The 16263-nt window shown below is 47.5% G+C and overlaps 1 protein-coding gene across 2 annotated transcripts in view; it reads right to left on the bottom strand.

The window, feature by feature from the left end:
- Window positions 1-16263, bottom strand: part of LOC105093685 (protein FAM178B) — a 65631-nt gene that overhangs the window by 38765 nt on the left and 10603 nt on the right. For both annotated transcript variants that reach the window (XM_064481889.1, XM_064481888.1), the window contains one exon: window positions 590-704. In XM_064481889.1, the coding sequence (XP_064337959.1) occupies window positions 590-704 (115 nt within the window). The remainder of the gene's footprint in view (window positions 1-589; window positions 705-16263) is intronic.

The following is a 16263-nucleotide window of genomic DNA, read 5'->3' as shown; positions in this document are numbered from 1 at the left end:
GGGGCAGGAACAAATGTCAGCCAAAGCAGCAAGACTCATCCTTGCTGGTTCTTCCCGACTCCTTGAGGCCGGGAGTGTGGCGGCTCACACGCCGCTCACTCATGGTGTGGTGCCTGTACTCACAGGTGCCTACCTGTGTGCGGCTGTTCTGTAATTCCCTCAGATTTTCTGCGCTTCACTGTTTGGGCTAGAACCCAAGCTTGGTAACTTTTTTTTTTTAACTTCCAAGAAATGCACATAATTTTCAATAATCATCAGAGGAAATCTTTCCTTTCTCTAACTTGTAAAATGCTCATTGAGCTAGAGGATGGAAACCACCAACAAAAATGAAAATGGAGCTTTGTACAACGAACGGCCAGTTGTACTACATTCATAGATTAGGAAATACCTTCAATTAGTGTTTCCTAGCCAAATATGTATTTAGAAAAATCTCTCTTTTGGGGGTAATATTTTGTTTTGTCTTTTAAGGTTTTTCCTGACGTGTAATTGGTACCGAGCATATTTAACGTATACACTTAGATGGGTTTGAACTGAGATCAGCAGCTGTGGAGTCCATGAGAAAGGGCAGCGAGGAAGGGGAAGCACTCACCTCCCACTGTGCGGAAAGGGCCCAGGGGGCGGCAGAGCGGGGTCGTGGGTTCCCAGGCTGTGGACCACCTCTGTGACCTCTTGCATCGAGGGGCACCACAAGCGCATGTCCTCATCTGTCAGGTCAAAGAAGGGTGGGGGCAGTGGTTAGGGCGGCCGGGGCAGGACAAGACGCATCGCTCCTGCGGGTGGGGCTGGGCACCGCAGCTCCCAATCCCGACCCTCAACCCTCGGGGACCGGCCTCCGTCCTCCAGCACCACAGGTGTTATCTAGAGAAGTGAAGCAGCCGCTGGTTTTCAGGCACTCGCAGGCACTTTGGGAACCTGGACGTTCATTCTCTCGTCTTCAAGCTACGGCTACCTTGAAGCTACCAGGGCCCAGGGAGCATGGCGCCCTGACCATCCCCATCAGGCAGCCACCAGGGTCCCCAGCTGCCCCGAGCTGAGCCAGATGCCAAGCCCTGAACCAGAGGCCTCAGAACTGCAAGAGCCGGGAGACACCAGTCTCTGCCGCCCCAGGCTCTCCGCCACTAAGGGCTGAGGCCAGCGCTGCACCTATGCTGACTCCAACATCTGGGCGTTCCCGGGCCCGCCATCCCCGCCCGGGGCCGTCCTCGCAGCCCGGGAGGTGTCTACTCAGCGAGCCAGAGCTGCCTGTCCCATTCTCTCTTGACAAGTTCAATTAACAAAGCATGAACAATAATAATCTGACCACATCAACAAAGAGGGAAAACCTTACGTACCGGGGGCCTTTTCTTCTGTCAGGCTATTAAGGAGAATAGATAAATTAAAAACCATACAGTAAAGCGTTATTTCCCAGAGATGGCCACAACTCCGTGTCCCATCCCAACGGCCCTCTGCACTGTGGCAGAGTCCACGTCTCCACCCACTCATTCCTCCACGGGATCTTATTTATTGATTTCCTTGCTTCTTGTCTGTCTCTTTCCCATTAGAAAGTAAGTTCCATGAGGACAGGGGCCAGGTCTATGCTGTTCATCCTACACACCCAGCGCCTAGAGGAGCAGCCGGTCTACGGAGGGAGCTGAACGGATGGGTGGATGGATGGATGGACGGACGGATGAATGAGTGGATGCGGGAGTGGAGAGCATCCTACACAAACCTGATGGAGGAGTACATGACTGAGAGGGGAAGTGGGAACAAGTCACAGGATAAGCTGGACGCATCAAGAACACAAACAACTATTCTGACAGTGAGTGAGGTACAGGAATCCAGAATCCGGAAGCTGGGCCAGGAGCACGTAAGCAGTGCAGGCCTGAACCTTCGCTGTTCTGGAAGGTGAGCATTCCCTCCTCAGGGCCCACCTCCATGGATCCCACCGTGTACGGCGACCACGCCAGGTGCCACAGACCAAAAGGTGACCCAGTAGAGGCCCTGACCTCAGGGAGCTCACAGTCTAGGAGGGAGGGGAGCCAGGCAGAGAGACAAATACAAGAATGTTTCTGCAAAATCCAAAGCAGGGGAGACGTGCAGAACCTGCTCAGAGGAGAGGGCATTAACTGGACAGGGAGGGGACAGGGCAAGGCTGCCAGCACAGGTAACAGGAAAGGAAGCACACGCCGGGCAGAGGGATGGAAATGACAAAGGCAGAGGCATGAAAGAGCACAGCTTGCCCAGGGACCCAAGGCAAGAAACAGGGCGTCCTGAACGCATTGAGATGCTTCGGCAGCAGCTCGGTGTGGCTGCAGGGCCAGCAGATGGCAGAACGGCCGGCAGAGGGTCTCTAAGTCCTGGCCAGGGACGTTCTGTCGGTTGGCACTGGTATCGAGTATCTCTCTCTCTCTCTCTGGAAACATATATGGGTCGACGCTCATCCAACAAGTAATTAGACTCTGGGAAGAGGAAAAACTTTCTTGTTTGTTTTTTTCCCTCTCGGGCAACTTAACAAGTAAGAGAATGTTAATGATACCCCTTGTCCATTTCACTAACGAGCTGGGAAGAATGAAGTCTGCAAAACACAATGAGAGAGGACTGTTTACCAGAGCCCGTGGGGGACTGTGTGGACAGCAGATGAACTTACCAGGGAGGGGAAGACGGTGCAGCGAGAGAATCGACCTAGGGCGAGGTCCAGAGGCCCAGCTGGGCGGACATCCTGCAGGCAGTCTCAGACCCAAAGGGTGCTGCGCAGCCACCCCTCGCCCTCCCCACATCAGCCACGCAGGTGCACAGGCTGCTTCTAAGCCCATTGAGAGCAGCAGTGCAGACCCCGACAGCTACAGGCCTGGGGCTGGCATCAGCCCCTCGCCCGGCTCCTACCCAGTGATTACTCCGCACGCCCGCATGACCCGGGCTGATGTGTCAGGAGCAGTTTCAGAGAAAGGGGCCTGGGATGCCTTTGGCTAAATCCGTCCCCATCGACAGCCCAGGAAGTTGGTTAAGTGACGACAGGCACCTGAGAGCCCGCAATTAACGCTGCCTGTGAGTGGGCCATGCGCTCAGCTTTTCCTGAGCACTGTTTGTCCCAAAAGAGGGTTTTCTGGAGAGCTGACACAGAAAAAATGTCAGACGCGAGGCAGCCAGCTTCATCTCCCCAGCTCAGTCCCTCCCCGCCCCACAGCCCAGTCATCTGAGGTGACTCCCGGGGGGAGCACCAGGGCCTGGCTGTTTCAAATGCCAGCACCATCAGCTCTGTGCATCTGGGCTCTGCTTAGAGGCTGTGAGTCCGAAAGCTCTACTGGGATGGAACTGAGGCTTTGGGGGAAGAAGAGCGCCAGGTCTGAAATAAAAGTGACTTTTCCATCTGTGGCTCAGAGGAAGCTCCGCTTCACGAAATCTGCTGTTTGCAGGTAATGGGAAAAGCACACACCGCCCCCGGGACCCCCTTGGCGCTCACTCGGCATGTCAGCCCCACAGCTCTGCTCCCCTCCCCAGGCCTCCTCACCCCTCCTTCACACCCACCAGGTGCTACCCTGGGCCTTAGGGGTAAGGTGATGGGGAGCAGGGTCTGCAGGTCCCCTTGCCCCCAAATCAAGTTGCTAATGAGCATTCTGGGAGGGCCAAGCAGACTGGGTCCTGATTCTCTGACACCCTCTGATACCTGACAGTGCCACAGCGCTGGCTCCCAAAGGAATGCAAACAGACCAGTCACGTGCAGCCCAGCCCCTCACAGGAGTGTGGGGCTCTCAATGACTTGAGGGGAGGCTTAAAACTTTACTGTTTCTTAGCTCACAGCGGAAAAAAAAAAGTGACAATATATATGTATGTTCATGTATAAGTGAAAAACTGCTCTACACTGGAATTTGACACGACATTGTAAAATGACTATAACTCAATAAATATGTATATATATAAAAAATAATAAAACCCAAACTAAATTAAAAAAAAAACTTTACTGTTTCTTACCCTCTCAGCTCGGATTTAACTTCCCTCAGCACTTTCGTATTTAAATTTAAACTTGTTTCAATATCTTGGGCTTTAGTCAATCAGCGGGAGCCTTAGTCATTTAAAGCTGTTGTTCGGTCACCAAACTCACGAAACGGTAAGTGAGCACCTGGAGATGAGAGGCCTAGTCTCAGGGAGCTGATGGTTTGGCGGGAAACAGACGAGGCACATGAAAACTAAACACACAAAACCACGCCAGCAGGTGTAGACGGTGTGGAAGGAAGAGGGTCAGTGTGATGCAGCGTGATGTTACAGGCGGAAGGAAGAGCCTTGCAAAGACTGGGGTCCAGCCAGGAGCCTGGGGTCCTGGAGCAGGTGTCAGCCCCAGGGGTGGGGGGACGAGGACACGGGCAGGGAGACCTGGGAGGAGGAGGGGACCAGACTGGTGCCAGGATGAAGGGCAAACAGAAAGTTGTCAGAGAGGTTGATCTCCCCACACACACTTGTACACACACCATGCATCCACACACACATCCCACAACACACACACACACACACACACACACACAGAGGCTCTGTCAGCCCCTGGTCCATGAGGGTGATGGTGTGTACAGGGCAGGTGATGCCGTCCCCAGGCCACCTCTCGTCTCCCCTGCCCTCTGTAACGAACACCGGTGCCTGGTGTCACCTAACACTGCTGAGCATTCCGGGCCCCGTGTGTAGGACAGACCTGCACTGTGCCAAACCATGGAACTGCTGGTGTCTGCTAGAATTAGGTTCAGCTGCAAACAACAAAAAGACCAGAAAGAAGACAAAAAACCCACCTGGGCTTAAATAAGCTAGAATGTTCTTTCTCTCTGATGAAAAGAGGTCTGGAGGTGGGCGGGCCACACTTTGGATTTCTGAACCTGCAATTTTGGGAACATTCCTGATCTCTAGAATAAAATGAAACAGAAGATGCCAAGTGCTGGTGAGGATGTGGAGCAAAAGGAACTCAGTCACTGCTGAGATGCAAAATGGTACAACCACTTTGGAAGACAGCCTGGCAGTTTCTCACAAGACGAAATATGCGATCCAACAACTGCGCTCCTTGTTAGCCAAATGAACTTAGATGCTGCACATGAATGTTTATAGCAACTTTATTCATAACTGTCAAAAGTTGGAGGCCACCAAAATGTCTTCCAATAGGTAAACAGATAAACAAACTGTAGTACATCCAGACAACGGAATACCATTGAGCAATAAAAATAAAACTATCAAGCTACGATAAGACATGGAGAAACCGTCCACGTATGCTGCTAACAGAAAGAAGCCAGTCTAAAAGGCTACATGCTGTAGGATCCCAACTATATGATGTCCTGGAAGAGGAAAACTAAAGAGATGGTCATAAGAGCAGGGGTTACCAGGGCTATGGAGGGAGGATTCGCACAGAGAATTTTTAGAGCAGTGAAACGATTCTGTATGATGCAGTAAAGATGGACACACGTCATAAAGTGTACAACACAAAGAGTGAACCCTAATTTAAACAATGGACTTCGGTTAATAGTAGTGTATCAGCAATGGCTCAGCAATCCTAACAAATGTGCCACACTAATGCAAGATGTTACTGACAGCAGAAACTGTGGGAGGGGAATACAGGGGAACTTCATACTTTCCAACCAATTTTTCTGTAAGCCTAAGACTGCTCTAAAAAAATAAACAAAACAACAAGAACAAAGAACTCTTTAAAAAACACAACAGGGGAAAAGGTCTCCGCATGTGCACCTTGGCCAGGGGCCCCGGCAGTCCAGGGGAGGGTGGTGGCTGCTGTGTATTTGGGATCAGGGGCCCAGCTGACAACCTAGTGCAGTGATTCTCAGACTTGTCTGCACAGTTTGGAATCACTTAGGGAACAGTCTCAAAAATTACTGCCACCTGTGTCCTACCCCCAGTGACTGTGGTTTAATTAGTGCGGGTGTGGCTTGGGCGCTGGAATTTTTAAGAATTCCCAAGTGATTCTAATACCAGCCAAGTTTGGGAACCACTGAGCTAATGAAAGCTGTGGCCCTGGTTCCAGAGCGGCAGGCTGGGGCCCACCCCCACAGGCTCTGGCAGGGCGGGGTGGGGAGAGGGGAGGAATCCCCAGAAGGCAGCCCCAGCTCCCCATCACACCCAGGGCTCTCAGCCTTGCTCCGGACGCCAACCGCCTGTGGAATCATCTGAGGAGGTTTTAAAATGCCCACGCCCAGGCTGCACTCCAGACCGATCTCAGGGGGCAGGACCCAAGCCTCCATCCTTCGTAAAGCTCAGCCATAGCTGAAAACTGCGGTGGCCAGCAGCTGAATCCCGGGGGAGCCACTGACAGAATGCTCAGAAGTACTCGAGTCAGGGAGATGAGGGAGATGCCCGCTGCGCTGGGGTAAAGCACACATGCCTGTCCCCATGGGGCCAGTGGACCCCACGTCCTGCCCTTGCGGGACCAGATGGCACATTCAGAGCCTGGCCGATACAGCTCCACTGACCGCATTGGGTCAGACGAGCTAGTGGGAAAAGATGCTGATGTCTGCCGTGGGCAACACACACGGTCCCTGAGATGCATCTGCTCATTCCACGAATATAGCCCACGTCCTACTGTGTACTTGGCTTGTGGAGCTGCCACTCAAGGCTAAGACGAAAACAAGTAAAGACATGGTCCCTGAGCTCTGGAGCTCACAGCCTATCAGGAGAGACACTGTGAATCAAAGAATCCAGACGTCAGCTATCCCCAGAGCCACCAAGAGTGGAAAAGGGAGCGTGAGAGTAGGAGGAAGGGGGGCTGGATCCGGGGCAGCGTAGACCTCCCTGAGGAGGCACTGCCAGATCGGTGATGCCGGGTGAACCAGGGAAGAGACCGAGTTCAGAAGGCAAAAGACAGGGAGCTGCTGGGAGGAGGGAAGAGATCCCAGGCAGAGATGCACCTGCAAAGGCCCTGCAGCAGGAGGGCAGATGATGGGGAAAGAAGGCCAGGGAGGCTGCAGCACAGAGAGCGAGACAGAGAAAAAGATCAAATGAGCTGGACGGGGGTCAGGCTGACCACACCGGAGACTGTGCACTTCATACAAAGAATGTGAAGCTCAGGTTTTCCAGCCCTTGGATCATCCGTGAAACGGGACAATAACAGAATCTACTTGCTGGATGGCTGCGGTGACTGAATGAGACAGGCAAAGCCCTGGGCTCAGCCCTGGCACAGGCACTATAGAAATGTTTGCCATTATTTTTAATGAAAGTACTTTTGTCATCACAACAAACAATAATCTGTTTCAAAAATGAGGATCAATTATGAAGCTGAATTACTGTTATTGTTGCATTCTAATTGGAGACTCTGGAGGGGCCAGGCTGAGCCAGTGACAGCTCCGAGAAGGTTCAGGGGGATCTCCTGGGTGGTCCTCCAAGTGTCCTCCTGCCCATCTGGGTCTAAACAATGCTGTCACAGCACCAGGGTGGGGATGAGCATGCAGCTGGGGCAGCAGAGCCGCATCCCGGCCTGCCTCTCTGGGCCTGGGAGAGAGGCACCTGCCCTGTGAAGTTAAGGGGTGAAGGGCACCCACATGTGAAGAGAGAGTGGGCCCTGGGCCGGGCACATAAGTGCCCCTTGCATGTGTGTGATCCACGAGTAACAGGGCCGTGTGGAACCCCGAGGGGCAGCTGTCCACAGGCAGGGCCTCCTCTCTGGGAGGCCCCAGGAGGCTCTGAATGGACTGCTTCCTGCTACCCCAGCTGGAGACTGTCCTGACCACGGTGAGAGGCAGATCAGGTGAAGCGAGGACAACTCCTAATAAGATAGGGAAGGGCAGAAAGTGTCAACCGGGCCTACAGACAAAGGGATTTCTGACTGCTTAAAAACCATGGGAGAAAACAAGAAGGAAAACAAAAACCAACCATCTGAGAACAGGCAGGGGGAGAAACGGCCAAAAAAGAACTACAGAAATTAAGAAGAGGTACAGATGGTGGGTAAGGTATAGCTCAATAGGCAGAGTGTGTGCTTAGCATGCACAAGGTCCTGGGTTCAATCCCCAGTACCTCCATTAAGTAAGTAAATAAATAAACCTAATTACCCCCCAAAATAAAATAAAACTTTAAAAAAAGATGTACAGATAGTACTCAGAACATTCATGAATAATGATCTCTGATTGATAAAGAAAAACACTCCTGTTTTGATTGATACTCGCCATCATATTCTGAATGGCCACCGTACACCAAGTGCTTCACATGTAATTACCGCAAACTCTGGAAACAATCCTCCGTGCTCAGTGCTGGCCACTCAGGTGAGAACTCGGTGGCCAAGCTCCATCTCTGTCCTGACGCGGCTCCACGCTGCCGCAGGGTTTTCCCCAAGGGAGTGCCCGTCGGACCCCATCTCCACTCCACCCACCCCAGCCTGCACTCTGTCACCAGTCATGCCTTCCCGTGATCCCCATGATCTGTCACTGCGCAAAATTACCAATAATGAGTCTGCCTAGAGCTCCAGTCAAAGAACGCTTTTGCTGGTCTCTACACTTTTTTCATGGTACATATCTGTTGTTAAGTATCTTTAAATTATACCTCCAACAACTTTATAAGCTATGTAATTGCACCATGATACCAATATGTTATGTATATGATATAACTTACATTAAAATGGGAACTTTAAAAAGATAAGCTACTATAACCTAAGTTTCCACCCTAAGAAACTGGGGGAGGAAAGGAGCAAATCAAACCCAAAGCAACCAGAAGAAAGGAAAATAAAGGTAAGAGCAGAAATCAATGAAATAGAAAACAAAAGAACTCTAAGGAAAAGAAATGAAACTAAAAGCTGGTTTTTCAGGAAGATCAATAAAGCTGGTAAACCTGTGACCCAAATGATCAGGAAGAAGAGAGAAACACAAGTTAGAAACATCAGAATGACAAAGAGACCCTCACCACTGATCCAAAAGACATTAAAAGGATAATAAGGGAATATTATAGACAAGTCTATGCCAATAAATTTGACAATTTAGGTGAATGAACACAAAGCTTACTCAAGAAGAAACAGATAATATAACTAACCATATATCTATTTCAAAAAATCAGATTTGTAGTTAAAGATCTTCCCACAGAGAAAACTCAAAGCTCAGATGGCTTCACTGGCTAATTTTACCAAACATGTAAGGGAGAAATAAAACCAGTTTTACACAAACTCTTCCAGAAAATTGAGGAGGAGGAAATACTTCTTAACACATTCTATGAAACCAGCATCACTCTGGTATCAGAACCAGAAAGAGAAAAGTACAGACAAATATCCTTCACGCACTTAAATGTAAGAATCTTCAACAAAAATTTAGCAAGTTGAATCCAACAATACATTAAAAATTAATATGTCATGACCAAGTACGATTTATTTCAGAATTCCAGGATGAAGGAATAAACATTCAAAAATCAATGTAATTTCCCATATTAAGAAACTAAAGAAGAAAAACCATATAATTATCTCAAAAATTCAGTATCCATTCCTGACAAAAATTCTCAGTAAAGTAGAAGTTTATCAAGGTTGTAGGATACAAGGTCAATATGCAAAAATCAATTGTACATCAGCACACTAGCAATGAGCTATTTGAAATGAAATTAAGAAACCAACTCCATTTACAATAGCATCAAAAAATACTTAGGAATAAATTTAGCAGAAGAATTGCCAAGACAGCTGAAATGCTGAAAGAAACTAAAGATCTTAATAAATGGAAAGATGTGCCATGTTCATGGATTTGAAGACTATTGTTAGAGTGTCAATTTGCCCCAACTGATCAATAGATTCAGTGCAATCCCAATAGAGACTGCAGCAGGATTTTTTTTTTCTTGGTAGAAAATGACAAGCTCATTCTAAAATTTATATGAAAATGCAAAGGACCTAGAAGAACCAAAAGAACTCTGAAAAAGAACAAAGTTGAAGGATTTAAACTATCTGATCCTAAACTCCTAATTTATCCTTCCCCCATCCCTTTCCCCTTTGGGAACCCTAAGTTAGTTTTCTAGAGTATTTTTTAAAGAATAACAACAGGGGTTACATGGCTAATGAGATTACTGGTCAGTTTTTTGGTTTGTTTTATTCTTTTTATGAGCAGCAGTCTTACAGATATTCTTTGGGAAGGAATAAGGAAAGAAGGCAGAGAAGGAGGAAGGAGAGAGGATGCAAGCAGAAAAGGCAAATGACAGATAAGAAAGCCACCCACCAAGAGGGGCCCAAAGCCCCAGTGACTATGATACAGGAGCTTGGGGACAAAGGGAAAAGCACAGTGACCAAGTGAGAAGGAACAAAGTGTCCAAAGACACTGCTCATGAAAATGAAACGAATTTGCTCTGAGAGCAAAATTTCTCGCCCACTTACAAAATATCCCAAGAATGTACTGGCCAGGGCTGTTTCATTTTGTTATATCCTCCCACCCCCACGCAACTATTAGAGAAGCTGGCAGGGAACCGAAAGGGTAGGTAAGAGTGAAGGACACCATCTCGGAAGCTAACGGGGAAGGACCGACACACGTTTTACTTCTCTGCTCTCACTGAAGGAGCGTCTTTTCTCCAGGCACCACTGCCTACTCAGTATGATTGGCACCAGGTTACTGGCCAGTCCTGTGTTGGCACAGCCAGAGCATGTCTGTGAAAGGAACATGAGGTCATTTCTTTCAAGCAATTAGTTGCACAAGAATATGTTTGCTTTCAAAACCAAACTCTGCCATCAAAAAAAAAAAAAAAAAAAAAAACTATTAGAGGTAATAAACAAGTTCAGCAAGGTTGTGGGATACAAGGTCAAGGCACAAAAAATCTGTTGTATTTCTAAACACTAGCAAGGAATGACCTGACAAGAAAATGAAGGGAAAAATTCCACTTACAATAGTCTCAAAAAGAATAAAATAATTAGGAATAAATTTAACAAAAAACTGTAAGACTTGTATACTGAAAACTACAAGACATTCTTGGAAGAAATCAAAGAAGATCTAAATATGGAAAGATATCCCATGTTCATGGATTAGAAAACTCAATATCATTAAGATGGTAATCACACTCAAAGTATTTACAGATTCAACACAATACCCATCAAAATCCCAGCTGTCATTTTTGCAGACTGATAAGCCAGTCCTAAAATTAGTATGGAAATACAAACGACCCAGAATATCCAAAACAACTGCGAAAAGTGCAAAGATGGAGAACTCACATTTCCCAATTTCAAAACTAACTATGAGCTACAGTAATCAAGAATTCAGGATACTGGCATAAGGACAAATATCACTATAAATGGAATAGAATTGAGAGTGAAGAAATAAACTCATACATCCATGGTCAATGATTTTCAACAAGGGTGCCAAGATAACTTACTGTGGGAAAGAACAATCTTTCAACAAATGGTCCTGGGACAACTGGTTATCCACATGCAAAAGACTGAAGCCAACCCCTTATCACACACCATATCCAAAGATCAACTCCAAACGGATCAAAGACCTAAATGGCAAAGCTAAAACTATAAAATTCTCAGAAGAAAATATAAGGGGAACATCTTCATGACCTTGGAGTAGGCAATGGTGTCTTGCTTGACAACAAAAGCACAGGCAACAGTAGAAAAGAATCACTAAATTAGACTACCAAAATTTAAAACTTTCATGTATTAAAGGCCACCATTAAGAGAGTGAAAAGGTAACTCACCAAATGGGAGAAAATACTTGATAAGGGTCTAGTATCCAGAGTATATAATTCCCGCAACTCAACAAAAACCCCACAAACAATTCAATAAAAAAAAATGAGCAAAGCATTTAAGTAGACATTTCCCCCAAGACATACAAATGGCCAACAAACACATGAACAGATGCTCAACATCCTTAGTCATTAGAGAAACACAAATCCAAACCACAATGAGATACCACTGCACAACCACTAGTATGACTACTACTAAGAGATGGACAGTAACAAATGTTGGCAAGTATGTGAAGATACTGGAACCCTCATGCATTGCTAGTGGGAACGTAAAATGATGCAGCCACTCCAGAAAATAGTCTGGCAGTCCTTCAAAAAGTTAAACATAGAGTCACCATATGGCCCAGCAATTCTACTCTTAAGCATATAGCTGAGAGAACTAAAAACATATGTCCCCATAGACACTTGTATGCAAGTGTTCACAGTAGCATTATTCACAATAGCCAAAAAAGTGGAAACAACCCAAAGTGAAGTGTCCATCAACTGATGAATGGATAAAATGTGGTATATCCATACAATGGAATATTACTCAGCCATAAAAGGAATGAACTACTAATACAGGTGACAACATACTTGAACCTTGAAAGCATTCTGCTAAGTAAAAAGCAGACACAAAAGGTCACATACCGTATCATCTGGAAATCATGAAATGTCCAGAATAAGCAAGTCCACTGAGATGGAATGTAGCTTAAGGGTCGCCACAGGCAGGGAGGAGCGGGTAGTGGGAAGTGGTGCTGATGGATGAGGTTCCTTTGGGGGCAAAGAAAATGTTCTGGAATAGATAGTTGTGATGGTTGAACAATTCTGCATCATACTGAATCACACACTTTATAAGGTGAATTATATGGTATGTGAGTTATATCTAAATAACAACAATAATTCTGTCCTGGTCTTGCAAATATTAACAAAGCTTCACTATGCCTGCAATGGCCCCACTGTCCTCCAAGATCTGGCCCCTAACGTCCAGTCTTACCTCCCGCTCTGCCCCACTCTCCCCATCTCCCTGTCTATGTTCCTGCTGCTCCCGGCTTCCCCTGTATCGCTCCACACCCAGGGCTACGTCCAGGGCTGCAAACCAGTAGAGCTACAGTCGAAGAGAGTTTGCAGATGGGTTCACAAAGGGGTTTATCTTTTAACTGAATTAGTTACCAAGAGATTTCACATAAACGTACATACTCTGGCTACGACAGATTCTGCTGCTCCCCATCCAAGAGCCGTGCTCCCCTTCTTCCCTAGTAAGGGAGCCCTGGTTTTGCTATGGTGTCTGCTCAGGGAAAGTGGGTCCACCCAGTGGAGGGAGCATGTCACCCATGTCTCTCTGCGGGGTCTGGACTAGGGTGGCTGTGGAAGCAGTCAGAGCTCTGAGTCACAGTGACAGAAAGAGGCTCTGGCTTTTAGAGCAGAAAACAGTTTCATCATATGTCAGAAACCAATTGATCTTAAAGCTAATGATGCTTAATTAAGCTCCAAGACACCTCACCTGCATGGCCCCTGTGAGTGTTGTAGGGAAGCCAGGCTGCAATCAGCTGACATTTCTACATGAGCATTTCTGGGAAATATCCTAAAGAGAGCTGGAAGAATGGGACCTGCAACTCACAAGGTCTAGTATTTGGTACGATTCCTTTACTCAGTAAATGTTTACTTTCATACTTAAATTTTCCATATAATGAATTAGATGCTCCATATGTTAGAATTACAGACAAGGATTTTAAAGCAGCTATTATAACTGTACTCAAGGTGGTAAATGAATATATGCTCACATTGTATGAACAAGTAAAAAATCCCCATAGAGAAACAGAAACTACAAAAAACAATAAAGAACTAAATGAAAATTCCAAAACTAAAAATTCAAATATTTGAAAGGAGGCTGGAAAAAAAGTGTGAGTCTCCTGGTTCTACCCTGGAGGTGTAGGATTCACGAGGCTGAAAGTTCCTCAGACATAGCTGTGGTGTTCAAAGGGCACCAGACAGTGAGAAAACATGGCAAAGGTCCTCTAAAGTCTATGATTCAGTTCTGTCTGGAAATGGAAAGAATGTCCTGATAAAAAGAGAGAAAAGTATAAGAAGCATTGACCTCTTATCTTCTACCCTTATCCTTTCTGCCTGGAACACTGTTGTCTTGTGAGAACATGATGATGCTTGGAGCAATGGCAGCCACTTTGCAACCCTGAGGGGAAGTAGTGAGAAGGGAGACACAGAAGCTAAGCCAGAGCCCTGATAATGCAGATCTGTTGAACATACCGTGGAACCACTTGCCTCTGGATTTCTCATCCTATGAGATAATAAACTGCTCTTACTTGGGTATTTGTTACTTAGAGTCCAAGTACATCCTAAACTAAGACACAGCTTCTCTTGAAAATGGAGAGATCTGGCAACATGGAACCTGCTAGGCTCTTTACTCAGGGCAGGAGCTCTCTAGTCACTGGTCTCACTTGGTCCCCATGGGCAACTAAGTTTGCAGTCCCTGCCCTACACATCTTTCGAGAGGTGGATGGATCAACCACTTCCTCTTCTACAAAGCACTTTCGGATTCCTGCCTCCCCTGCCCCAACCCCATCTAGCTAGAAGTAATCTCCCTCTCCTGGGAGCTCCCACAGTTCTGACCATGCCTCCTTTCTCCTGTCGTAACTGGACATTTAATCCCCTCCCGCTTGACTATCAGCCCTCTGAGGGCAAGGACCACGACTTTTCACCCTGTATCTCCCTCTGCTACCTAGGGGGCACTTAATGTCTGTTTGCTGAATAAGTGAATAAATGCTCCCCACAGTAAAGAATGCCAGTGTTCCAGAATCTCTCACTCTCCAAGCTCATCAAGGAGCTTTTAACAGGTGACATGTGTCGCTTCTCAATACAGGACAACAATTCCACCTCACTCCCACCCTCCAGTGACCCCTGGGCTCTCAGTCCTCAGCCCCCGTCCCCTGGAGCACACCCATGAGAGTCACCTCTGAAGCCTGGGTCCCAGGCCCCGCCGGAGACCTGCACGGAGTGCTGGGATGAAGGTGACTGTGTAAGACTTTTCCCAGGACAGCCTGGGATGAAACGCTGGTCACCACAAATTCCAGCAAAGGGGTGGAAATTTACACACACACATCTCCTCTACTTTACAAAAGAGAAAGGCCAGAGAACTTGAAAACTCACATTCCAAAGACAGATCCAAGTGAGAGAGAAGGCAGCTCTGCCCCAGAGGGCAGTGACCCCACAGAAGACAAGGACACAGAGCACCTCAAGTTGCTGACAAATCTGAGAAGCATGACTTCCTTTTGCATCAATCCTGCATCTAATTTAACCGTGCAAATGCTTCCTGAACTGGCGGTTGATTTTCAGTTCCAGCTTTTGGTAGATTCTCTCCTTGGTTCTGGACTTGGCTTTTTTTTTTTTTTAAATTATCGTAAAAAACACATAACATAAAACCTGCCATTTTGACCATTTTTAAATGTATATAGTTCAGTACTGTTAAGTACATTCACATTGTTCTGCAACCGTCACTACTGCCCATTTCCATAAATTTTTTCATCATCCCAAACTGAAACCCTGTACCCATTAAACACTAACCTCCCATTCTCCCTTCCCCTGGTCCCTGGCAACCACCATTCCACTTTCAGTCTCTATGAATTTGACTATTCTAGGTACTTAATGTAAGTGGAATCCTACAGTACGTGTTCCCCTGTGACTGGCTCTTTTCACTTAGTGTAATGTCCTCAAGGTTCACCCCTGTTGTAGCACACGACAAAATTTCCTTCCTGTTTAAGGATGAATAATTTTCCACTGCGTGTATAGACCACATCTTGCTTATCTATCATCAGACACTTGGGATTTGGGTTACTTCCGCCATCTGGCCATTGTGAGTAATGCTGCTGTGAACGTGGGGTACACACACCTGCCTGTTAAGAATCCCTGCTTTCAGCTCCTTTGTGAACCAGGCCTTTGCCCTTCCCCGGATCCATCAAGATCCTGACCTTGGGCATGGCGTTCTGTTGGCCAGTCTCTGTTCCAACAGGAGGGAAAGAGAAGCCCAGGCTGGGCTCTCCTGTGATGCCGGGAAAAACACTCTGGGGTGGGGGGAGCCGGTCAGAGCTGAGCTGACTGGGAACTCAGGAGCCGGTTCCTGGCCCCTCCCGATGGAGAACGAATCAGGGACAATGTGGCAAGAAGCAGAGAAGAGAAGGAGGTCCCCCCTGCCTCTGCGGGGGGAGACACATACCACTGCACGGAGGAGAAGAGTGGGACAAGGGAGGCCTCTGATCCCCAAAAGGGCAGGCACGCCGCAGAGGCGACCCCAGAGGCTCGAAAGGGCAGCCCAGGCTGCAGGGGCAGAGGTTATGTAAAGGGAGAGGAGGCCGAGACTGGTGCTATTCAGAGGACCTTGGAGAGCAGGGTCTCAGGCTTGGGGGGCTGGTGAGCAGGAGGAGCCTGGAATGCTCTGATTTGACAGATGGCCTCCAGCTCAGCCAACTCCTGAAGGAGGGCAGACACAACAGCAGAAATTCAAAGGGCTGGGTGCGGGGTTGAGGGGTGGTTAATGGTGCATCGTGGGTCTAACCTTGGCCTCCAGAGCATGTGCTTCAGTGTTTTAGTGGGAGGGTGGGCAGACTACACCTGGTGGGCAAGGGCGGGGTCCCA

Source organism: Camelus dromedarius, chromosome 33, assembly GCF_036321535.1.
Source record: "Camelus dromedarius isolate mCamDro1 chromosome 33, mCamDro1.pat, whole genome shotgun sequence".
In the NCBI taxonomy this organism is placed as follows: Eukaryota; Metazoa; Chordata; class Mammalia; order Artiodactyla; family Camelidae; genus Camelus; species Camelus dromedarius.
The sequence above is the reverse complement of the archived record's forward strand: the minus strand, read 5'-3'. Positions and strand labels throughout refer to the sequence as shown.